Below are 25,051 nucleotides of genomic sequence, written 5' to 3'. Positions count from 1 at the left end.
GGAAATATTCACCAGATATACGACTGGCACAAAGAGTAAGTATCACCTAAACTTCAGATGTCTGGTTAAACAATGTGCTGGGGTGTCAGTGTTCGGAAATATTCACCAGATATACGACTGGCACAAAGAGTAAGTATCACCTAAACTTCGGATGTCTGGTTAAACAATGTGCTGGGATGTCAGTGTTCGGAAATATTCACCAGATATACGACTGGCACAAAGAGTAAGTATCACCTAAACTTCGGATGTCTGGTTAAACAATGTGCTGGGATGTCAGTGTTCGGAAATATTCACCAGATATACGACTGGCACAAAGAGTAAGTATCACCTAAACTTCGGATGTCTGGTTAAACAATGTGCTGGGATGTCAGTGTTCGGAAATATTCACCAGATATACGACTGGCACAAAGAGTAAGTATCACCTAAACTTCGGATGTCTGGTTAAACAATGTGCTGGGGTGTCTGTGTTCGGAAATATTCACCAGATATACGACTGGCACAAAGAGTAAGTATCACCTAAACTTCGGATGTCTGGTTAAACAATGTGCTGGGGTGTCAGTGTTTGGAAATATTCACCAGATATACGACTGGCACAAAGAGTAAGTATCACCTAAACTTCAGATGTCTGGTTAAACAATGTGCTGGGGTGTCAGTGTTTGGAAATATTCACCAGATATACGACTGGCACAAAGAGTAAGTATCACCTAAACTTCGGATGTCTGGTTAAACAATGTGCTGGGATGTCAGTGTTTGGAAATATTCACCAGATATACGACTGGCACAAAGAGTAAGTATCACCTAAACTTCGGATGTCTGGTTAAACAATGTGCTGGGGTGTCAGTGTTTGGAAATATTCACCAGATATACGACTGGCACAAAGAGTAAGTATCACCTAAACTTCGGATGTCTGGTTAAACAATGTGCTGGGGTGTCAGTGTTTGGAAATATTCACCAGATATACGACTGGCACAAAGAGTAAGTATCACCTAAACTTCGGATGTCTGGTTAAACAATGTGCTGGGGTGTCAGTGTTTGGAAATATTCACCAGATATACGACTGGCACAAAGAGTAAGTATCACCTAAACTTCGGATGTCTGGTTAAACAATGTGCTGGGGTGTCAGTGTTTGGAAATATTCACCAGATATACGACTGGCACAAAGAGTAAGTATCACCTAAACTTCGGATGTCTGGTTAAACAATGTGCTGGGGTGTCAGTGTTTGGAAATATTCACCAGATATACGACTGGCACAAAGAGTAAGTATCACCTAAACTTCGGATGTCTGGTTAAACAATGTGCTGGGGTGTCAGTGTTTGGAAATATTCACCAGATATACGACTGGCACAAAGAGTAAGTATCAATAAAAATAAAATAGACGTTTTAACTAAATAATGTGCTAGGTTATTCCAATTCATCCTATGGTTTCCTGCACTTATTTCTACAGAGGGCTGTATTTAGTTCAGTCGTTTGACTGCTCGCTTGAGGTGCTTGCGCCACAGGATTCAACCACCTCAGTGGATCCATTCAACTGATTGGAGTTTTTCTCATTCCAACCAGTGCACCACAACTGATCAAAGGTCGTGATATGTGCTATCCTGTCTGTGGGAAAGTACATATAAAAGATCCCTTGCTGCATTAGAGAAAATGTAGCGGCTTTCCTCTGATGACTGCATATCAGAAATACCAAATGTTTGACATAGTTTTGTTCGTGGGTGAACCCATTACTTTGTAAACTTGTACACATTGTAAAGTGTGAGAAGGAACAAAATTACTTTGTAAACTTGTACACATTGTACAGTGTGAGAAGGAACAAAATTACTTTGTAAACTTGTACACATTGTAAATGCTTGCAAAGGAACAAAATTACTTTGTAAACTTGTACACATTGTAAAGTGTGAGAAGGAACAAAATTACTTTGTAAACTTGTACACATTGTAAAGTGTGAGAAGGAACAAAATTACTTTGTAAACTCATGCACATTGTAAATGCTTGCAAAGGAACAAAATTACTTTGTACGCTCATTGTAAATGCAGTGCTTCTGTACAGAGGGTGGCGAGCGTATAAATCAGCAGGAAGCATTCTGAATTCAGTTTTGATTGTGGGGGAACCCATTACTTTGGACAGTTTTATTGGTACATTTATTTTTCAAGATTAGCAGACTTTGTCTATTTTTTTTTTTTTTTATCCTTGCCTTCTATTCTTAAATGTTGTTATTTATAAGCTATTTAGGGCCGAATTTACAAAGCCTATTTTTCTTAAATGCAGGTGTTTAAGCAAGGTAAACAAATGTAGTTACATGTGTATAAGTCAAAAAAAGAAGAAGAAGAAGAGACTGTAAATTCGTCTCTTCTTGTGTAAGGAAATATTTACGCCTGTGGTTCTTTGGCCTCCATAACCTGTGGTGCTTGCGTCACAGGATCAAACCATTCAACTGATTGAGTTTTTCTTGTTGCAACCAGTGCACCACAACTGGTCAAAGGCCCTGGTCTGTGCCTTTATGTCTGCGGGAATGTGCATATAAAAGATCCCTTGCTGTCAATAGAAAAAATGTATCTGGTTTCCTCTGATGACTAGGAGTCAGAATTACCAAATGTTTGACATCCAATAGCTAATGATTAATTAATCAATGTGCTCTAGTGGTGGTGTTAAACAAAACAAAGACCATAAACAGAAACAGTTTGATTAATATACTGATTGAAACAAGGGAACACTTAATGACAGAAAGTTTCTGCAACCAAAACCATCAATCAGTAGTATTAGAAATTGACACTTTTACTTGTACTTGTTCCACACTACAGACCGGCATCGGTGGCGTCATGGTTAGGCCATCTTTATTATAGGCCCTCAGATTTCTCTGAAACGATTGTTTCTGGTGTTGTGTCAGTAGCATGTCAGTAAAATCATGCAGCCAAAATTTTGTTCCCCATGATTATTATGTCGAGCACGACTATCCAACGAAAAAAAAAAAAAATGTATAATACACACAATTATTTTAAAAAAAACCCAGTTTCCTATGGGTTCCCATGATCACAGGACACCGAACCGAATAGGTGTTTCCCATGAAATTTGGAATCCTATGGCCTGTTATTACTGACAGACTAACATTGATATATTTTCTTTGTTTTCAGAACCTTTGAAGCTGAGATTGAAACGGTTGTAGATGAACCAGAAAGACTCGGTGGAATCTTTGTCCGATACGTAAGCACAAAATTATTGTTAATATTCAGATTAACTGCAGTTTGTTATACTAGAACATGTGCAAGAGATTGCGCTGGGGAAGAGGGCATCTAGACTTTGGTGAGAAAAGTTCTTATGGGGGGGGTGAGGTCGGATCATGTTCTAGTATTTACAAAATATCTGAAATTTTATTAAATCTGTACTTATTTATTACCGTAACCTAAGTTAACCTCAATATTTTGGCTGAACCTAAGTTAACCTCAGTATTTTGGCTGAACCTAAGTTAACCTCAGTATTTTGGCTGAACCTAAGTTAACCTCGGTATTTTAAGTTAACCTCAATATTTTGGCTGAACCTAAGTTAACCTCAATATTTTGGCCGTTAAAAAGTATCGGTTATGAGTTTTTTTTGGTTTCATGTTTATGTGTTTTTGTAATGCATCATAGCCCAATGGTAAAGTACTCGTTTGATGAATGGTCAGTCTGAGATCGATCCCCATCAGTGGATCCATTGGGCTGTTTCTCGTTCTGGCCAGTATAGGGGCCTAGCTTGGGATTTTCAGATGGTACGCAGACTTTTCGGCGATGGAATAAAACAGAGCATACATGCATTTACAGCATGTATTGTAATTAAAAAAATTATTTGTAATCTCAGGTGGTACGCAGCTGTGTACCTGCGTATATAGAAGCTAAGTCCCTGCAGTACACCATGACTGATATATTAAAGTCTGTTGTATGTGCTATCATGTCTGTGGAATGATATATATATATTAAAGTTTCCTTGCTGCTAATGGAAAAATGTAGTAGGTTTCCTGACTGTATATCAGAACTCCCATATGTTTAACATCAATGTGCTGTAGTGGTGTCATTAAAGAAAACAAACTGATAATAACGGTAAATTGTAATGTATATCCAGGAACATAAACCTGCTTAATCATTATGTATTACTTAGTTTTATGCACTGTAATTGTTAATTTATTTCTTGTGGCTCTGTTAATCTTTTTGCATGGTTTTTAAAAAATAATGGTGATGGATGTAATAACATGGCTTACCACCCTGCTATTACCCTCGGTACCCCCACCCCCAACCCATTGTGATAATTATCGAATAGCCCTTGACATAAAAATATTTGATATATCCAGGCTGTGAATTCAGCAGTGTTCTATGCTACTGCAAATCTCGGATTGTGGGTCAGAAATGTAAGATAACAACATGGACTCCTAAAGTATCTAAATTACATTGTTTTTTACAATACTGCCAGAATCCTCTGAACAAATCCTCAGTTTCAGTGCCAGGTATGTAATATAAAGAAGCAAACCAACCCCAGTTAAGTTTGGCATGTTGCAATCACACTATTTATTGGCCATACCTGTTGTAAACTTGCCAATACACTGCCTCTAATTACTGCACGTGTAGCGACTGGATTGCATTTCACTTGTAGATTGAGATACGACTTTCTTCAAAGAGCGGTCGGTTTGGGATCGATTCTCGTCGGTGGGCCCATTGGGCTATTTCTTGTTTCATCCAGAACATTGTGGTATGTACTGTCCTGTCTGGGATGTTGCATATAAAAGATCCCTTGCTACTAATGGAAAAATGCAGCAGGTTTCCTCTCTAATACTCTGTGCTCTAGTGGTGTCGTTAAACAAAACAAAATTTTTGGTACTTTCAAAATCGTGATAGTTTAACTGTATGTTTGTTTTTTTTGTTTTTTTCAGGAACGAAGACTGTATATGTATGTAAAATATTGTGAAAATAAACCAAAGTCGGAATACATTGTAGCAGAGTATCAGGATACAATTTTTGAGGTGAGTATCATTTGCAGAGTAAGATTTTATTATTGCACTTGGACTGACAATAAAAACACCAACTCTGACAATTAACCGCGGCAATCGGCAATGGCGTAGAGATTGCTGTGATGTTTTCATTTTCTACAGCATTTATACTGCCATGGAACTTTCCAATTTTCTACATAATGTTTCTTAATTAATTTTTTTGTTGTTGTAATACTGACAAATTAAACTGGTTTCTTACACATTAACTGCAAAACTGGTTTGGAAAATGCCATGGAGACTATTTATCCACATAATATTTTTTGCTGTAGCCATTTTTTTTTTATTGCCAGTGTTGAACTCATTTTATTCCACGTTAAAAAGATTATTCACACTTTTGCAAAAAAGAGTTTTAATATTTAGCTTTTATTATATGGAGTCAGTTAAATCAAGGATATAATATTTCTTCTTTTTTTTTTCCTTTCTTTTTTTGTCTGATTTCTGATCTGTGCAATAAAATTATTTTCTCAAATTAGATTGGGTTTGATCTGAAATGTTGAAATATTACTTTTATTTAGGTATAGTGTAGAGCCTTCAGCTTTAAGAAGATCATTTCAGTTTTTATTTTTAATTGGATATCACATCCTTGCAGTGGTGTTGGTTTACTAAAGTTGATAGAAAAAATACACATGCCTCATAATTATGATGATTTCGAAATTGTGGTAAACTTGATTTGCATATTTGATTTTTGTCTTTGAAGGAAATTCGTCAGAAGCTGGGTCATAAGTTAACTCTGCCAGATTTGCTCATTAAACCAGTGCAAAGAATCATGAAGTATCAGCTTATACTGAAGGTAATAGAGGATAATAAACATAGCTTGTTATTCATATTTTATCAAAATACGAGGATTCCTAAACATTATTAGTAATGAAGCTTTATGAAAATTAGCTTCTAATAAAGATAATATAGGATAATAAACTTAGCTTAATATTCATATTAATTCATCAAAGTAGGAGGATTCTTAAACATTATTTATAGTAAATCTTTATGAAACTTAACTTAAATATTGAGTTCTCATTGAAATATGTATATTTTTAATGGTTTTCAAAGAAAAAGAAAATGTATTTGATCCCATTTTTCTCTAACGGTCTGTATTTCTATCTCAGTCTCACAGTCTCTCTCTCTCTCTGTCCCTCCCTCCTTACCTCCCTCCCCTTCTCTCTCCCTGCCTCCTTCGTTCCCTCCTCCTCTCACTCCTTCACTTCACTCCTTCCCTTCCCCTCCTCTCTCTACAGATAAATAAGTAGAAACTTATCTGACTATCCACAAGAAGCATGTTTAAACCTTAATTGGATGTAAGCATTTTAAACCGTTCCTACCTATCTACTAATAATTAATTTTTAAAAAGTTACAAATGAATTAATTAATGTAGAAATCCAGACTTTGATTGGAACACAGTGTGTCTTGGGGGGTAGGGGACCCAAAACAGACACATTTCCAATTGCTTGTGTTTTTGCAGGATATCTTGAAGTACACAGATCGGGCGGGTCTGGACACGACGGACCTGAAGAAGGCTCTACGTGTGATGTGTGTCGTGCCGAAGGCAGCCAATGACATGATGCAGGTCGGCCGGCTCCAGGGATTCAACGTAAGTCGGCATCCGCCTTTGTCCAGCCAATATCTACAGTATATCGGCAGGTTTCCTCTCTAATTACCTCTGTGACCCGACGTCAGATCACCAGGTTTCCTCTCTAATTACCTCTGTGACCCGATGTCATATCACCAGGTTTCCTCTCTAATTATCTCTGTGATCTGATGTCATATCACCAGGTTTCCTCTCTAATTACCTCTGTGACCCGACGTCATATCACCAGGTTTCCTCTCTAATTACCTCTGTGATCCGACGTCATATCACCAGGTTTCCTCTCTAATTACCTCTGTGATCCGACGTCATATCACCAGGTTTCCTCTTTAATTATATCTGTGATCTGATGTCATATCACCAGGTTTCCTTTCTATCGGCTGTAAACGACATGCAGCATACTATTGACACGGGTTATAACAAGAGTTATAGCTATCTGTACAGAGTTATATCCCTTCAATATCTTACAATAAAGATTAGTTCAGTATGTCATATAACAAGTGGTCCGTTTTCTTTCCAAATTGCTTCTAAACACAACAAAAGTGTAGAATACATGTGCCAGTAATTTCTTGTGTGTTTCTTGCTGTCCTAATGTTTGTAATAGCCCAGACCGGATCTTACCTCAATATTTTTGTACATATATATATTAGAACAACCAGAGACACTTTGTATATAAAGTCACCGATATCCTATATAAGAAAATGTATTGAACAGTGTTCGAGATTAACGGTATCCCGATATCCCGGGGATACCAGAATTTAATTTTGGATACCAGACTTCAAGAACCCAGTATCCCACCGGGATGCCATATAATACTAAATTCTCAGGTGGGATACCAGATTTTGAAATATTAGTATACAACTGGGATACTGGCCAAAAAATTTAATCTTGAACACTGTTTAATATCTAATTTTAGTCATCAAAATTCTGACAACTGTAAGCGAGATATCTCGCCCAACAAGCCAAAACACTGAATATGCAATTTTATTTATTGCATAATTTAAACACCATTAACTACAGTTAATTTTTTTTTAATAATAATAAAAATGAAGAAACCCATGGAAATAATACTTACCCTTTAACATATGTACATTATTTTATGTATTTATTTGACATACAAACAATATTTTACGTATTTATAAAATACTTCCTCTAACATATGAACATCATTTTACATATTTGTAAAATACTTGCCCTTTGACATATGAACATTATTTTATATATTTATGACAAATTTAAATGAAAATATGTGAGTAAAAGCTATAATTTATATAAACTTGTACCCACTCAAAAAAAAATGTTCCCCAAAATATTAATCCAATAGTCAATAGGTTAAAAGGGATTTGTTGAAAACACTTTACAGTGGCAACAAGGCTCAGTCTTTTAAAACTTTGCTATTGTATTAGTGCTCCTAAGTTATTTAGGAAAAATAGCATTACCTTTATTTGTTTTATTTCAAACTCTTACTTTACTCCCTGGTTTTTTTCTTTCTTTCTTAAATAGGGCAAAATAACTGCTCAAGGGAAGCTACTCTTACAAGACACTGTCCTTGTGGCTGAAGTGACGGCGGGATGCCCGCAGAAGTTCAAAGAACGGCGGGTGTTTCTCTTCGAACAGATCATTATCTTCAGCGAAATGACGGAGAAGAAGAAAGGAGATTTCTCCAATGCAAATTATGTTTTCAAAAACAGTGTCAAGGTATTTGAACCGTGTTGAGATATTTTCAGTCTCCTGCTGGTCCAGCTGGAGGAGGTTAGAGGTTTTGTGTCCATCCATCTGTCCTGCATATCATTTTTCAGACTTTTCAGGGGACAATATTTCAAAATCTTAGGTGACTGGAATTTCAGTTTACGTGAGTTTTACTTAGGTAACCGATTGTGCGGTTACATGAATATAGTTCTCGTAACCGACGAGTTAGGCCTACCTAATCCTAAAACACTTGAACTACGGTTCTGTGCTACATTGGCGGCTCAAATGTATTTAAAAACAATTGATTTTCACTTTCATTACTGATATATGATACTTTTAATTTTAGAATGTAATTGTTCACAACATAACCGATTAGCGGTTCTCGTGATTTTAAAGTTGCTTAACCAACACGCAAACAGAACAATGGTTGTCGTGAAATATTATGCCCTGGTTTTTATAACAATGCCTCATGATAATAAACTGAAATTCTGTGTGTATAGCTTTAACATCTAGAGTTATAGGTCATGTTTGACTTTAATGGCGATTTGCCTATTTTTGAAAGAGTTATGGCACTGGAATATAGGAGATATAAAACGTAGTTTGGCCTGGTTTAAAATGGTGTTAGGAGTATTTTGTTTTGAAGTTAAACCTGGTTACGGTTTAAATTGAAATTATGTACATGTTCAAAGTGTAGAGGTGTTTAAACAGGGTTCGTAGCGGTCTTTAAATTATGTACATGTTCAAAGTGTAGAGGTGTTTAAACAGGGTTCGTAGCGGTCTTTAAATTTTGTACATGTTCAAAGTGTAGAGGTGTTCGTAGCGGTGTTTAAATTATGTACATGTTCAGAGTGTAGAGGTGTTTAAACAGGGTTCGTAGCGGTGTTTAAATTATGTACATGTTCAGAGTGTAGAGGTGTTTAAACAGGGTTCGTAGCGGTGTTTAAATTATGTACATGTTCAGAGTGTAGAGGTGTTAAAACAGGGTTCGTAGCGGTGTTTAAATTATGTACCTGTTCAGAGTGTAGAGGTGTTTAAACAGGGTTCGTAGCGGTGTTTAAATTATGTACATGTTCAGAGTGTAGAGGTGTTTAAACAGGGTTCGTAGCGGTGTTTAAATTATGTACCTGTTCAGAGTGTAGAGGTGTTTAAACAGGGTTCGTAGCGGTGTTTAAATTATGTACATGTTCAGAGTGTAGAGGTGTTAAAACAGGGTTCGTAGCGGTGTTTAAATTATGTACATGTTCAGAGTGTAGAGGTGTTTAAACAGGGTTCGTAGCGGTGTTTAAATTATGTACATGTTCAGAGTGTAGAGGTGTTTAAACAGGGTTCGTAGCGGTGTTTAAATTATGTACATGTTCAGAGTGTAGAGGTGTTTAAACAGGGGTCGTAGCGGTGTTTAAATTATGTACCTGTTCAGAGTGTAGAGGTGTTTAAACAGGGGTCGTAGCGGTGTTTAAATTATGTACATGTTCAGAGTGTAGAGGTGTTTAAACAGGGTTCGTAGCGGTGTTTAAATTATGTACATGTTCAGAGTGTAGAGGTGTTTAAACAGATGTTCAAAGTGTAGAGGTGTTTAAACACGGTTCGTAGCGGTCTTTAAATTATGTACATGTTCAGAGTGTAGAGGTGTTTAAACACGGTTCGTAGCGGTCTTTAAATTATGTACATGTTCAGAGTGTAGAGGTGTTTAAACACGGTTCGTAGCGGTCTTTAAATTCCTTAAAAGTCTTTGAATTCGAAAACAAATATTGTTAGGTCTTTGAAAGTCTTTGAATTGTAATAAAAGTCTTTGAAAGTCTTTGAATTGTAATAAAAGTCTTTGAAAATCTTTAAATTCTCAGAAATCACAGCCAAAGCAATGATGATATCTTTTACAGCTGCATACATTTGATATTTTCCACTTACAAGGTTTAATCAGTCATGATGCATGTAAAAAAGCTAAATTGTTTGCCATGGACAGCAACGTAAACGAACTGATTTTGTATTTGTTTGGTCTTTAAGGCTATGAACCCTGTTAAATCCAAAGTTTATATTCAAAGACATTAAGAGCACTTTTAAATCAACTTGTGGATTTTGAAATGTTTTTCTAATTCAAATATAGGTACATTTCTTTCCTTTCCTAATAACTTCTGATTAAACAATGTGCTAAGGTGTCGTTAAACGCACATTCCTTTCTTCTGCTGATCCAGGTGAACAAGATGTCGATGGTGGAGACAGTGAGTGAGGACCCACTGAAGTTCATTCTCATCGACCGCACGCCCGGCTCCGACATGAAGTTCCACATCCTGGCACCGTCAGAAGAAGTCAAACAGACTTGGATCCGCGAGATCAAGTCCATTCTCGATATGCAGGGAAATTTTCTTAGAGGTATTTCATACACAGCTTACTGAATGGGAGGGAGGGGGTGTGGTACGGAGTGTATGAACAAATGGGTACAAATTTTTTAATTCTCAGATACCTGGTGTAAGTTCAGTCAACTGCCTGCCGCTAACATTTGATAGATAGAGAATAATACACGAGTGGCCGTTAGATACCATTTATCTCACGAGTTGTTTTAAAATACATCTAACGAGCGAAAGCGAGTTTGATACGTTTTTAAACGAGTTGTGAGATAAATGGTATATAACGGACACAAATGTATTTTTCTATTTTTTACATATCCTAAAAAACCCAGATTTAAAACAAACTTTTAACATCTTTTTCAGCTAAAAGTTATTTACAGTCTTTTCACAGACACATGATTGCCAGGTTAACTATACATAACACCGTGCTGTATTGGACGTATGGCATTGGTGACCTGGTCATCACCTAGGAGTAGCCAGTCATATGTCTTGAAATTGTTAGCACACGTACATGTGTAAACAATAATGTGTTATCAAAAATAACGTATGGTGTTCTCACCAACAGGTGTGTAAGAAACTGAATTTTACACTACACAGTAAACTGAATTACCACTTCGGGAACCAATCAAATAGTTTGTGAATGTTGGCGGAACGGTTGCTGGTTGAACTTGGGGCTGGTGAATCTAATAAAGTACCATTCTGAAAAGAGTTGGGAGTTTTAATATGCTGGACAAATTTCTTTTAAGAATTATTTTTTTTAACATGGTCTGTGCTTACAGAACGTAACCTGTGGACTACTGGATTTTATTTTTGACAAAAACCACGTTGAGAGGGTACAAGTTTATAATTTTTACTCACATATATTCACTTAAATATTTTATAAATACATGAAATAAAGTTCATATTTGAATTGGTTTTTCTAAATTTTTCGATATTTTAGATCAGTTAATGTTGATTAAAATTAGGCAAAAAATGGACTAAGTCGCATTTACTTACAGGCATTTGTGGCCAGCTGTCCAGTATTTATGTCCATTATTCCCAATATCTCACAATCAGCTATCGATCCCTGAAAATGACCGTGACATGCCGCAATTGTTGTCAAATGAAAATATTGCCAAAAAGCTAGCATGCTGTCAAGCAAACTGTTCCCTGTATTAAATTTCTATTTCTGGTGAGTACCATGTACAAAATGGTGGGAAATATGAATTGAGGAATGCACTGTTTACAGTGTACAGTAGGTCGACTGGCATGACATCGGGCGAGATAATCTTGCCTGCAGTAGTCAGAAGGTTAAAGTCTGTATTCAAGATTTGGTGTGGGTAAATAGTATCATTTCATTGTCTCGTTTAGGTAAAATTGTAAAACTACAACAAATTGCTGATATTCATTTCTGTGGAGGAAAATTATGAACTCTGTTGATTTTTGGAAACTAATTAATTGTACATGTATGTAGAAAAATGCACATAAGAAGACCCTTCTTGATATAGAGAATACCAAACAAGTTCATGGGTAAGACCATTTATATTATAACAAGTGTTTTCATTTGTACATCACAAGCAAAAGCGAGTGATGTACAATTAAAAACATACAAGTTGTAATATAAACGGTCTCACACAGGAACAAGTATAGTATTTTATTTATTATACGTACATCAATGAAAATCAATTTGCACAGAATGACTTCCAAAATAACTAAACAAGACATGAAAATGCACAGACTAAAGACCGAGAAAAAATTATGTCATATTGTGGTCACTTTCATTTAGCTATTTATTTATCAATGAAACTTTGCATTCCTACGCCACACATCTATCATGACGTTTACACTAACACTATTATAAACATATTCATGGCTAAACAAAATTATTACAATATATATTTTGTTAAATTATGCTGCTAACATTAATTATAAGAATTGACAGCAAGTAGTTTTCTGATATAAAAATATGAATTGAAAGAACTATGTGCACACTTTTTGCATGAAGATCTATGCACAGTTGTACTGTGTGACACAGTTGAACACCTGATATAGAGATTATTATACGAGCTTGCGTGTTATACTGAGTTTACAAAACCAGTGTCAGGATTTTGTATTGCCCGAGTGAGAGCGAGGGTAATAAATGAATCCTGAGACGAGTTTCATAAAATCAGTACGACTCACACGCGAGTGTAATAATTTCATTATTATCCATATTATTATTGTTGTTTTCTTTATGAATAACAAGACCCAACTCAAAATGTTTCAGTCACAACTAGAAGGAGATGACGTCATATTTCAAATGCATAGTCTGAGCTAGGACTGGAGAAGCAACGTTATGTTATGACGTCGCTTCCCAAAATTATGTCATTACATTTGTTATTACACGCGTGCTTCGTATGATTATTATTAACTCTGTTATGTTGAACCATAAGGATAATAACAGAAGTTATGACCTCTCAAAAAGCATATTCCACAATGTGAAGAGATAATAAATATCACGTGGGTATCTCTTCCACTACAGTGTAATACAAAGAAGTATCTTATGAGGTGTCTACAGGTTTCTCTTATGCTTTCTATATACAAAGGAACTCAAGTGTCCTATTTTTCACACCCTGCTTATAGCTACTTAGTAAACAGCGCTAGTATGTGTAGAACAAGCTTGCTTTTTTCTCTTCTATGGTTAATATGAAAAAAACATTGATTGTATTTTCCTTTCAGCCCTCCAGTCACCAATAGCATATCAGAAGGAGCTCACCAAAGAATTGTGAGTAGTATAGATGTTAATTTTCTGACCGTGGCTGAGTTTTACTACTCGGAAAGCCGATGATTAATAAATCAGTGTACTCTAGTGGTTTTTTCATTAAATAAAACAAACCTTTACTATTTGAGAAAATATATGACTACTGACGGCCATGTCTTATGTGATGAAATGGTGACAGAAGTGGGATACATCTACAGAAACTGATACAGTGTCATTCGTTATTGGGAGAGGCAGCACGTAGCCCAGTGGTAAAGCTCTCGCTCGATGCATGGTCGGTATGGGATCGATCCCCGCCGGTGGACCCATTGGGCTATTTCTCATTGCAGCCAGTGCACCATGACTGACATATCAAAGGCCGTGGTATGTACCACCCTGTCTGTAGGATGGTGCATATAAAAGATCCCTTGCTGCTAATTGACAAGAGTAGCCAGGAAGTGGCGACAGCGGGTTTCCTCTCTCAGTATCTGTGTGGTCCTTAACCATATGTCTGACGCAATATAACCAGAAATAAAATGTGTTGAGTTATAAACATATAGCATATTCCCAAAATTATTTTGATAAGAAAAATTAGACATTTCACCGTACGTTGTAAATATTCTTTTCAGAATATTTGCATCCTCTTTGCAAGTCTTTTTGCATTGTACTGTGATATCGCAAAGTTGCGAGAGTTTAGTGAATTAGGTCCCTGCTCTGGAATTTGTAAGTTTAGAATATTTTCATTGTTTATATTCTTTTAACTTTTTCATCCGCGACAGGTCTGCTCCGGAATTTGGAAGCTTACCTAGAGAGTCACAGCTGCGAAAGACACAGTCACATCCAATCGCAAAAGGAGGCAATTCCGTTGAAAAGGGAAAATCAAAACACCGACACGATGCCAAAAAACACGAACGTTGCAAATCGGTTCCAGCCCCAGTGCAGGAAAGTCTCGCCGAGAGGGCGGAAGACTCGGACAAAGGTCAATGCCCTAATTCGCCGTTGGAGCCATCGAAAGAGTTTCCCAATTCGGAGAAGCAGAAACTTGGTGATAGTGCGAAAAAATCAAATTCCTCTGGTGGTGAAGGAACCGGGGTCAGTGTCGGCTCCGGTTCGCCCAAGCCAAAAAAGACGATATTCGAAGGCTTCCGCAACACTTTGAGGAAATCAAAAAATGAAAGCCCGAACGCAGGGGGGGCGGCGGCGTCGGGGTCGAAAAGCCCCGAGAGTTATGCAAACGCATACGTGATGCCCGACGTCGTGCAAGACAGTAGTTTAAGAACTAGTTCGGCTTCTGGAGTTGCCACCCCTGAAGGCTCCGGGTCGGTAGAACAGCACCCGGTAAGTGAGCCGCCAAGTAATTCCAATAGGTGATGATTGTGTTGCATTCTGGGAGATTTTTTGTTTTTTTTTCCTTTATTAGTAGATGTGTGTGTTTGTTCGTCTGTCTGTCTGTGCGTCATGACAGGTGCGACAGACAGGTCAAAATCCTGTGGGACATAGCTGCATGCTGCCGATTCCTCTGGCATGATCGAATGGAAATACTGTTTTCTTCTTTCTCTTTTTTTTTTTTTTTTTTTTTTTTTTTTTAAATGGTGACAAACTCACCCCATATCCAGTCCTGGCCCTCCGATGTGTGTGTAAGTACATCCGTTTGAAGTCTACAAGACACACACACATATATACACACACGTCTTGATAGGCCAAACAAAAGAGAGTCATAATACTGCATGTTGCCATGGAAACCAAGAAGACGGTGCTCGCTCTTTTTGGGTGTTTTTTTTCTAATTGATGACATCTTGCAGTTGTGTTAATCCAGATTGGATTAAATCTTAATCTCGTCGTCAGAATGTTTATCATAGAAAACTTTCATAGCTCTGAAGAAACTTCTACGGCTTTCATTGTTTTTCTATTGATTATTATTTTTATTATTTATTTTTTCATCTTATTTAGAATATAGTTCTGTCTACAATGTCGATTGCATAGCCATTAGAAGAAGATATTTATCATTTGATCATCTTCATCATCTCTGGGAATGTAAACTGCATGTTGAGTGTTTGATTAGGGTTTTAATAGTCCTCAAATTACGGGCTGTGTATTTACAATTATAATAGTCCTAATATCCAGTCCCTATTTTACATTGCACAATGCTATGCTTCGTGCACACACAAATTAATATTTTAAGCAAGAAACTGAAATGTAATTAGAAGAAAACGTACACCTTTAACCACTGTCCTCGACAGTCTAGATAGATGAAATATGTCCATGTCAGCATGCTTGAACCCTAATTAATATATAAGCAAAAAGAATATATTAAAAAATGCAATGCACATATCTAATTCTCCAAAGGTTTTCTACTGCAATCTCATTTTGAAATATTAAAAAATAAATAAAGTATTTTTCTACAAAAATATATATGTGTAAAATTATTGTGCAAAATTTTATTGAAGTTCTGTCTGCCTTTGACAAATCTTCACTCAAAAGCTTTCTATAACAGTAAACTGAATGTTATTTTTTAATCTCTAACTAGTTCTAATTTTATTGTGAATGGTTTTTTGGTGCATTACGAAGTCGTCAAATAATGTGCTAAAAAATAAAATGCTGTACGATATTGGATAGATCTGCTTATAGTAATTTTTTAGAAAAGGAAATTTAAAACTAAGTCAATATATATATTTTTTTTTTTTATTATTATTTTTTATTAGAAAATTGTTCTGTAGTTTAAAACTAAATTAAACATATTGCTAAATGTATTCTCTAGATCATTCCTTTGTTGTTTTGTTACGTTCTTATTTATTTACTTCAGTTTTATATTTTTTAATTAAAAAAAATATATATATATATATATATATATATAATATTTTCTCCTTTGTTTTGTATGTATGAATGCTACATGTCTTTTGGGAACATTGCAATTACATTTGTTTATGGACTTAGCTGTAGTATTTTGAATTTACACCAAAAAAACATGCATGGTTTCTTACATTGATTAGAAAGTTGATAAACATTCTCAATTACATGTACTTTTAGATTTTCAGATAATTATTGGAATGTTTCAAGGTATTGTTTTTCAAACATTACATTTTAAAGGCTGATCATATCGGAGGTCGGAGTCAGGATAGGTGTGTTTGAAACCACAGTGGTATACGAGCACGTAAAACTAGCTACCTACCTACCTGCCTAGCTATTAGGGGTGGGAATTCTCCTCGGATTAGCTGTTTTCCTCTCATGTAACATTACATTTCCTCGCATTTTAATCGTTCTTTCCTCCAAAATGTGTCAGATGGCACAGATTTTAACCTAGGATTTCAAGAATTTCTGGGACCCCTCTAGATTTCCTCTTTTTTACAGTTCACCAATTCCCACCCTTGAGCTATTCAGGAGCAGATCAGGAAATATTTTGCAGGCAGTGGGTGGGGGTAGGGGTGGAGGGAGACTAATAAAGAAAAAGGGTACATAGGCCAACTCCTCAAAATGACATCTTAAGGAAAAAGAAAACGGGACCCTGAATATGTTTTGGGGGATGGGTCCCCTGGTCCGTCCTCCCCCACCCCACCCCCCAATCTCTGTCTGGTTATTGCTTAGATCATTGAACTTGTCTGTTTCTATTAACCCAGGTGTAGTAGGTTACCAGTATGATTACAATATTTACCAAAACGATGCACTGTCTTTAAAGTGCTGGTACATCAATGGTCATGGTATGCTCTGTCCTGTCTATGGGAGAGTATACATACAAAATCTCTTGCTACTGATGAAAATAAATGTAGCGGGTTTCCTCCGAAGACTACTTGCACAGTGATGAAATGTTTGGCATCCAATAGCTGTTGATTAATTAATCAGTCTGCTCTAGTGGTATTGTTAAACAAAATAAACTTTTAACTTTAATGGGAAAAAAAAATAGTTTCTTATATTTTCAGGGTTTTTTTATAAAACACATTTTTACAAGTGATATTCTAATTTTATTAAATGCAAATATAACTTAGCCATTATGTATGTGTAAGTAAAAGTCCCGAAAGTAAATTAACTTGATATGTCTTATGTAGACTAGCATCAGTGGCTGTAGGCAGTAGCGGCAATGTTACGTATTTGCAGTGACGTATATAGGATTCAGATCGACTACAAAACCAGACACGAATTATCCAAAGATTATTTTTTAAGCATTTCATTTAGATTAATTGTGCCATGTCAATTGAATTGTTCTGCTTAAACAGTGCTGGTCATAAGAAAGAAAAAAAAGGTAAAGGAGCTATCGCATTGTTCCTGGGTTTTTTTAGGTGTATTTAGTCATGCTTCTCCGGAAGGTATATTAAAATTTGAAACACATTTTGTTTTGCTTAAGCACCTGTTCGTTAAACAGTTTACTTATTTACACATGTATGTATCAAAAGGGGACAGATATAAATTTTTGTGATGGTAAACTATCACAAAATAAAGTGCATGATACAAACATAAGTATTAGAAGGGGAGTGGGGCAGAGTGGCGGAGGGGTTCTTCCCTCTTAACTGAAGCTGAGGTGGTCAGAATGTCGTCCCCCCCCCCCCCCCCCACCCACTAAAACTGAATAACTGACCCACCCCACACCCAATTGCTGGCCTCTTCTGATGCGTATTGGAGGGAAATGTAAGGGTGGTGGCAGGGTGGGGTAAAGATTATGACTGGCACTGTTTAAGTAGGCATGGTTATGTCATACTGCTGGTTATAATACATGAACTGATTTCCAAGTGCAATGGTGTACACAGTAACAGCTTGTTATGAGTAATGTATGTTTGTTTTATTTATTTCTTTATGTGCTTGTTAGCCAATGGAATGCTACGTTACCCAGTTTGCTCAACTTGTTAATCCAATCACTGTGCAGTTTAGAAATGATGGACAAGATCATAATGAAAACTGAAGAGTTATATATATATATATATATATATATATATATATATATATATATATTGTAATTTAAATGATAAAACAAAATTCTACAAATATTATATAATAAAAAATGTTGATGACAGCTTTTAAATTGTACAGTGCCAGAAAAAAGGTGTACCAACAATTGATGGTTCTGGAAGCTTTAATGTTCAGATTTTAAGAAATCAACTATGGATGGCTAGTTGATTTTATTGGTATGTCACATACTGTGCAGTTTTAGAAGCTGGTGGGTAATTATTATCATTATACTGGCATGTTAGCGGTGGGGGGTAATTACTGACTATAAGAAACCCAATTATGGGTGGTTGGTTGATTTTATTGTTATGTCATGTACTGTACAGTTCTAGGAGCTAGTCGGTGTTTATTATTACTGTACTGGCATGTTAGCTGGGTTAATTACTGACATTAAGAAATCAACTATGGCTTGCCAGTTTGTTTTATTGGTATATCACGTACTGTACAGTTCTAAGATAATTACAGACTTTAGGAAACCAACTATTGGTTATTTGTTGACTTTTTTGTTATGTCATATATTGTAGAGTTGTAGAATCAGGTGTTTATCACTGTACTGGCATGTTAGCTGGAATAATTACAGACTTTATGAAACAAACTAAGGGGTACTGTTAATAAGAATTTGATTAAATTTGAGCAAACATAATTTATTACGAAGTTGTTACAACTTTTTAACATCAGAAACTAATTTCTAACAAGCTAACATGGTTTTGGGTACCAATAATTGATAGATATTTTAATCAGATCTTTTATTTTGCTATATTGCTATTTTTAAAAAAAGCCAAGTATTTTTTCATGCTATAAAGCCTTGGGTTTTATTTGGATTCGTTGCCATTCTTAAGTACTAATTATATGTCATATTTTGTTGATTTTATGTTCAGGTAATTTTCCGCATCCCCGTTACATTTTCCAACACCATATAACCGTAAATAAAATGTGTTGAGTGCATTGTTAAATAAAACCTATTCTTCTTCCCCGTTACATTCAACCAACAAATATATTTATTTATTTGACTGATAATACAGAAAACGTAGAAAACGTATATGTGTGACAAAGTACATTTGTTTACAGTTATAACTCATTGTTTTTCATTGCGAATTCTGTTATTTCTGAGCTGCACAGTTTTGAAATGTTTTCATTTTCTGTATATTATGAATCTATAGCTGTACAAATCATTTCGTTATTTATAAAATAACTTGTAAAAATACTAGCGGAGAAGCCATGACTAGCAGATATGTTAATTAATATTACGGCATAATTAATTGCCAAATATCTTTCATTGAAAAAAAAAACCCACTATCACAAATATTGTACTATAGGAGGTCTTTGTAATCGTTTGCCAATTTGTACCGACATGAACAATGTACTTGTATCAAAGTTATGAAATAAGTTTTACTTATATACAAGTGCATTTATATTTAAAGTTTATAATAACTGTAGTACATGTAAGACATATATATATACATACATGTCTGTATGTTCTATCAATTTCTAGTGACGGCACCAAAGGCTCAATTTAAAATTTTGAAAAAAACTTACATGTATACTTTTGTTAAATAAAATAACTACATGTACATATATATACCTATTTGTATTATTGTCATAATATATATATTATAACATAATTCATTATCAAATGGATATATAGCTTTAGAAACAAAAAATCATTTTTCACAAGTAAACAGGGTTTTGTACTACATTCAGAATAATTAATATGTATTTTAATGGGATATTTTATTTTGTTGCCTTGTTATTTATAAATTGTCCATCTATGTGTCCAAGCCAAAAATGTTTGGGGTTTTTGCTGCTGTTAAAAAATAAATAAATTGAAATAGAAAGTGTAAAAAAAGCTTGAATATATAATATGATTGGGGAGAAAAACCTGAAAACTTTACATCTGTGAAGATACATTTTTGTAAGTAAATCATAGTGGGAAGATATTTCAGTTGTTAAAGCTGTATCAAGCAGACACTTCAAACAGGTGTCTGCTTTATACAGGTGGCCACTTTGAACAGGTTGGACTATACTGTGTATGCTAATTTGTAAAGCTATACATAGCTGATTTACATAATAATTATTGTTATGACTACAATTATGCTAATTTACATATTAATTCTTGTTATGACTACAATTATGCTAATTTACATATTAATTCTTGTTACATTGACTACATTATTTATATATTTAAAATATTCATTGTGCATTTTAATGTACATTGGTAATAGTAAACCTCTTTTAAATTGGACGGTTACTAAGTTAGAACTGTAGGTTTAGGTTGTAGGAGTTATGGGTTGAAAAATCAAATGTATATGTTTTTCTATGGAACCATTTGTCACAGAATACATTATTTTGAAAATGGTTGCTATGGTTACCATAATAAGGAACATTTCCACTAAAAAAGCTGTTGTTTTTACTTCTTTGAATTAAGTCGGCAGTTGTTGCTTTTTATTTTGAATTAAAAAAAAAATTGTTTTATGTTATTTTTCCTTTAAATTGCTTCAAATTGCAAACTATCATAGCAGTGAAGAACTGAAACTGTTTCTCTTGTTAAAAGTGTATTTAGTTTTATCATGTCGCTATATATTTCTTATATGTATATGAAAACAACGAAAACTAGGTCATATTCGCATAAATGTTGGCAATTTTTGTAATACAGACTTTCAATGGTGATTTGTTAATAACGACGGAAGGCCTGTTTGTATTGAAGTTTCACGTGAATGTATATATATATATATATATACATCATACACATTATACTTATCATTTGTGAAATGATTGGCCATGGGTTTCTGGTATACCACATTATTTTATACCATTTGTAATCCATTATACTAGTACTACATATAATTCCTACCCTGTTAGCTATAAATACAAAAAAATATGGCACATTATTTTATACTATTTGTAACCAATTATACTATTATTACATTACTTCAAATTCCTAGTGTGTTAGCTATAAATATCCAAAATATGCCATATTATTTTACAATACACATTTTCTTTTTCTTCTTTTTCTTCTTTTTTCTTTCTTCTTTTGTTTTTCATCTATCTTTCTCTTTTCCTTTTTTCTTCTTTAAATCATCTTCCTTTCTTTTTCTTCTTCCTCTTCTTTTTTCTTCTTTTCTTTTTTTTCTTCATTTTTTTTCTTCACTAAGTGCTGATTCAAACCCCTTTTTTTTGCATTAAACTTTGTAACCTTACGTGAGTCAAAACAGATTCTCGCCTTTAATTTGTTAAACAACCACATTAGACGGAAAATATCAGCAGTTTAAAATGTGTTTGGTGTCATTAAACAAACATTCCTTTCCTTTACATGTCAAAAACTTAAAACCACTCTGCTTGTGCATGATAGAGAATACACTTACTGGTAGTTTAATACAAAGTCTGCATTTGACAAGATTATGTGTAGAAGCTTGCATCATCGTTTATCAATCTAAACCACCTCCAAAACTTTGTGTTTGTCTTTTATTTTTAGTATTATTATCCACAGATGAAAGAGTTCCAGATTTATCCAGAATTCCAGATTTTTAATTGTCTGTATAGTGTTTCTGTGTTTGTCCAAAATTTTCCATATTCTCCGTCCAAAACTACCACATGGTTTTGGTTGATTCATTCTGAATAAGGGCCGCCATTTTAGGTCATAGTGTAACCTCAATGCCAATTTCAGTACCCAACCACCGGTATTACAATTTATGTCTTTTATTTTTCATAAGCCAATTTCACCTCTGATTATTGCAGACACTAGTTTAATGCAAACTCCTTTTAAAAAGAAAAAACAAAACAAAAGTAAAAAAAGATAAAGAAACTTAATGACACCATTCTAGGCTTGTTCACAGAAAGGTCTGTAGTTTAATTACAGTGTGCAACTCTGTGGCCATGTTTTTTGTTCTTGGTAAGTTGTTATTACTTGTAGAGGTCTTCATCATGAGAAAAATCATTGATCAAGTTATAAAAAAATCTGTATATTGTTTACCTGTATAAGTAGATTCCAGCATCATGTATGTGTATATAAAAAAAAAAAAGGCTTTTTCTTTTTAATGTGTGGGGTTTTTTTTATTTATTTTTTTAAGACTTCTACATTGCCCCTGTGCCATGTATATGCATAATTATGTACCTTATTTCTTGTAATTGCCAACTTTTCTTTGCGAATATGACTCAGTTTTACAACATATTTTGTTACATCTTATTTATAAAAACTTTTTTTTTTCTTTTTTTTTTGTATTTGCATGAAGAATGACTGAAGATATTTTGTGTGGTAGGTAGTTACTTAATATGTTATCTTGCATAATGGAACAATGTACAGTGTATGTATACTAGAAAACCTGCAATCGTTTTTGATTGGATGATGTTGAAAACTTTCATATATTTGCCAATTCTCATTGGCTGCCATGTCCTATTGAAAATAAATATGAACCATATCAAAATCTGTCTCCGTCTGGTGTTTTTCTTCACAAGATGGCGCTGTGCTGCGAAGAAAAGCAAAGTGATTTAGTAGTCTAGTGATAATTTGTATATATTTTGAAAGAGTCATCAAAGGCTGGTATTTCTTCCACTTAAAGTGGTAAAGTTGACAATTAATTTTTTTAATTTTTAATTTTTTTTTTACTTTTAAAATTATTTATTTATGTATTTATTTATTAATTTTAAAATTATGATTATTAAATTTTTTATCTATGTTTTTTCCTATTCTTTTTTTTAAATATTTAGTTAATGCAAAATAAACACAGCTGCAAACTAGTACAACTTTAATACAAGTGAAGATACATTGTATATGTATGTTTCTGGTTTCAAATGCTGGTATCGTCTGTTAAAGAGTCAGTTGAACCAAAAAATCAACAACTAATTCATGGTTTAAGTTCTATACAATATTTGCACACAAAAAGAACTGGTCAGGGGTGGGAATTCTCCTTGGATCACCTGTTTTCCTCTTATGGAACATTGTGTTTCCTTACATTTTAATCGTCCTTTCCTCCAAAATGTGTCAGATGGCACAGATTTTAACCTAGGATTTGAAGAATTTCCAGGACCCGTCCAGATTTCATCTTTTTTACATTTCACCAGTTTCCACCACTCACTAGTAGAATTAAAAAAAAAAAAATTAATGGGATATACAGAACATTACATAATATATTATCCTAGGCCAATGAAAGATATTGTCCACAATTCAGCCAAGATAAAAAGGGTCTGGATTCTTCTGCAATTTTGGATTTTAGCCCCACCTGAAAACTGTCCCTCTGCTGGCTCTTTAATAAATAACAAAACTACGAACGAACAAATAAACAAGCAAGGAATAAAAATGTGCAGTATATCCCTCTACTTATGATATCAAGATCCTACAAAATTGAAAGGTTCTTTGTTCAATATCCTCCCATGGTATATTTAACTGTAGTTGAAGTTATTTGTAGGTTAGGTTATATCTATTTAAAATATCCAGCTTAAAAGAAAAAATATACATATATAATGAATTTGCCAAGTGTTTGCCAGAGTGTTATTTATTTTTAGGAAGTGTGTAAGTGATACATTAAATCCAAACTTCATACTCACATTCATCAAGAAAAAAACTACATTATGTACAGTACACTTTTCTTGCATATACGATAATGCCAGATTTTGATTTACATTTAGGTTTGTGCAGCTATTTTTTTATTATTTAATTTTTCGTTTCTCAGAACTTATAAATAATAGCTAAAATATAGTAAATATAAGAATTCACTACAGACAGGGGAATGGCGCTTGCGCTTGCATATATAAATAAAAGGTTGGCAGATGGGCAAGACTACTGCAATGCATAAAAACGCTCTACGAAACCTTTTCCCCACAACGATGAACTGGAGTTTTATTCAGATAAAGCAGGTACGTATGTTTAAATCATATTTCAGATATGTGCATTTTGTTAGCATGCTTAGTTTATTGATGCTGCCTTTACTAAAACATTTCTGGCATTGTGCACTAATTTGCTTTGGCTTCGTTTTGAAAGCATGGCATATTGTCTTTGGCATGCTTTTGTTTGTGTTTGCTGCACTTCGCTTGCTTTTTCGGCGTTTTGTTTTCTTAACATTTTGCCTGAGATGTGTTGCTCATAAAAATTGTACACTACTGCACTAAGAAAGTATAAATGTCACAGTTCTTTATTGTAACATGATGGTACTTTGTACATGTAGTGCTGTTGATATAAAATAATTTTACATATTATATATGTCAGGATGATTAAGACAATTTCTCTAAGTGAAAGCAAGGGGAATAATATGTTCACCTGAGTAAAATCAGGGAATAAAATATTTTTTTGAGTGAAATCTATGGAAATAAAATGTATTTCCCTGAATTAAATCAAGTCAAATCAAGAGATAGTAGACACTGTCCTGAGAAAAATTAAGTGGATTAAGAATTCAAGAGTATATATTGAGGTTAATAAGTTATTTCCCAGAATGAAATCCATGGCAAGCTCTGGGTTAGCAGAAAATTTCACCAATTATCTACTAAACTTCAAAAATTGCAGAAACCCAATTATTATCTAACAAAATATCATTTATTTCATGTAATTATTTCGCCAAATTAAAATAAAATTTGCCAATTGTTTTTGAAATTCGCAATTGGTGAATTTGGCAAGTGCCAGAGCTATTCCTGAAATCAAAGGAAATAAGATATTTCCCTGAATTCTTGAATTAAATCGAGGGATAGTAGACACTTTCCTGAGACAATTCAAGTGGATTGAGAATTAATTCCAGGGTATAAGATTTTTTCCTGAGTGAAATCAAAGGAAATAATATTTTTTCATTCAGTTTGT

General features: G+C 34.4%; 1 protein-coding gene across 1 annotated transcript in view; it reads left to right on the top strand.

Annotated features, from left to right (window-relative positions):
- The window catches only part of LOC121387390 (kalirin-like), a 270,398-nt gene that overhangs the window by 205,932 nt on the left and 39,415 nt on the right, over positions 1 to 25,051 (top strand). Inside the window, exons 45-52 of the mRNA XM_041518493.1 lie at positions 3,130 to 3,199; positions 4,896 to 4,985; positions 5,710 to 5,802; positions 6,469 to 6,597; positions 8,095 to 8,289; positions 10,470 to 10,647; positions 13,320 to 13,365; positions 14,118 to 14,676. Of these exons, the coding sequence (XP_041374427.1) occupies positions 3,130 to 3,199; positions 4,896 to 4,985; positions 5,710 to 5,802; positions 6,469 to 6,597; positions 8,095 to 8,289; positions 10,470 to 10,647; positions 13,320 to 13,365; positions 14,118 to 14,676 (1,360 nt within the window). The remainder of the gene's footprint in view (positions 1 to 3,129; positions 3,200 to 4,895; positions 4,986 to 5,709; positions 5,803 to 6,468; positions 6,598 to 8,094; positions 8,290 to 10,469; positions 10,648 to 13,319; positions 13,366 to 14,117; positions 14,677 to 25,051) is intronic.

The sequence above is a fragment of the Gigantopelta aegis genome, chromosome 13 (assembly GCF_016097555.1).
Source record: "Gigantopelta aegis isolate Gae_Host chromosome 13, Gae_host_genome, whole genome shotgun sequence".
Lineage (NCBI taxonomy): Eukaryota > Metazoa > Mollusca > Gastropoda > Neomphalida > Peltospiridae > Gigantopelta > Gigantopelta aegis.
Note: the sequence above shows the minus strand (reverse complement) of the source record. Positions and strands in the feature narration are given on the sequence as shown.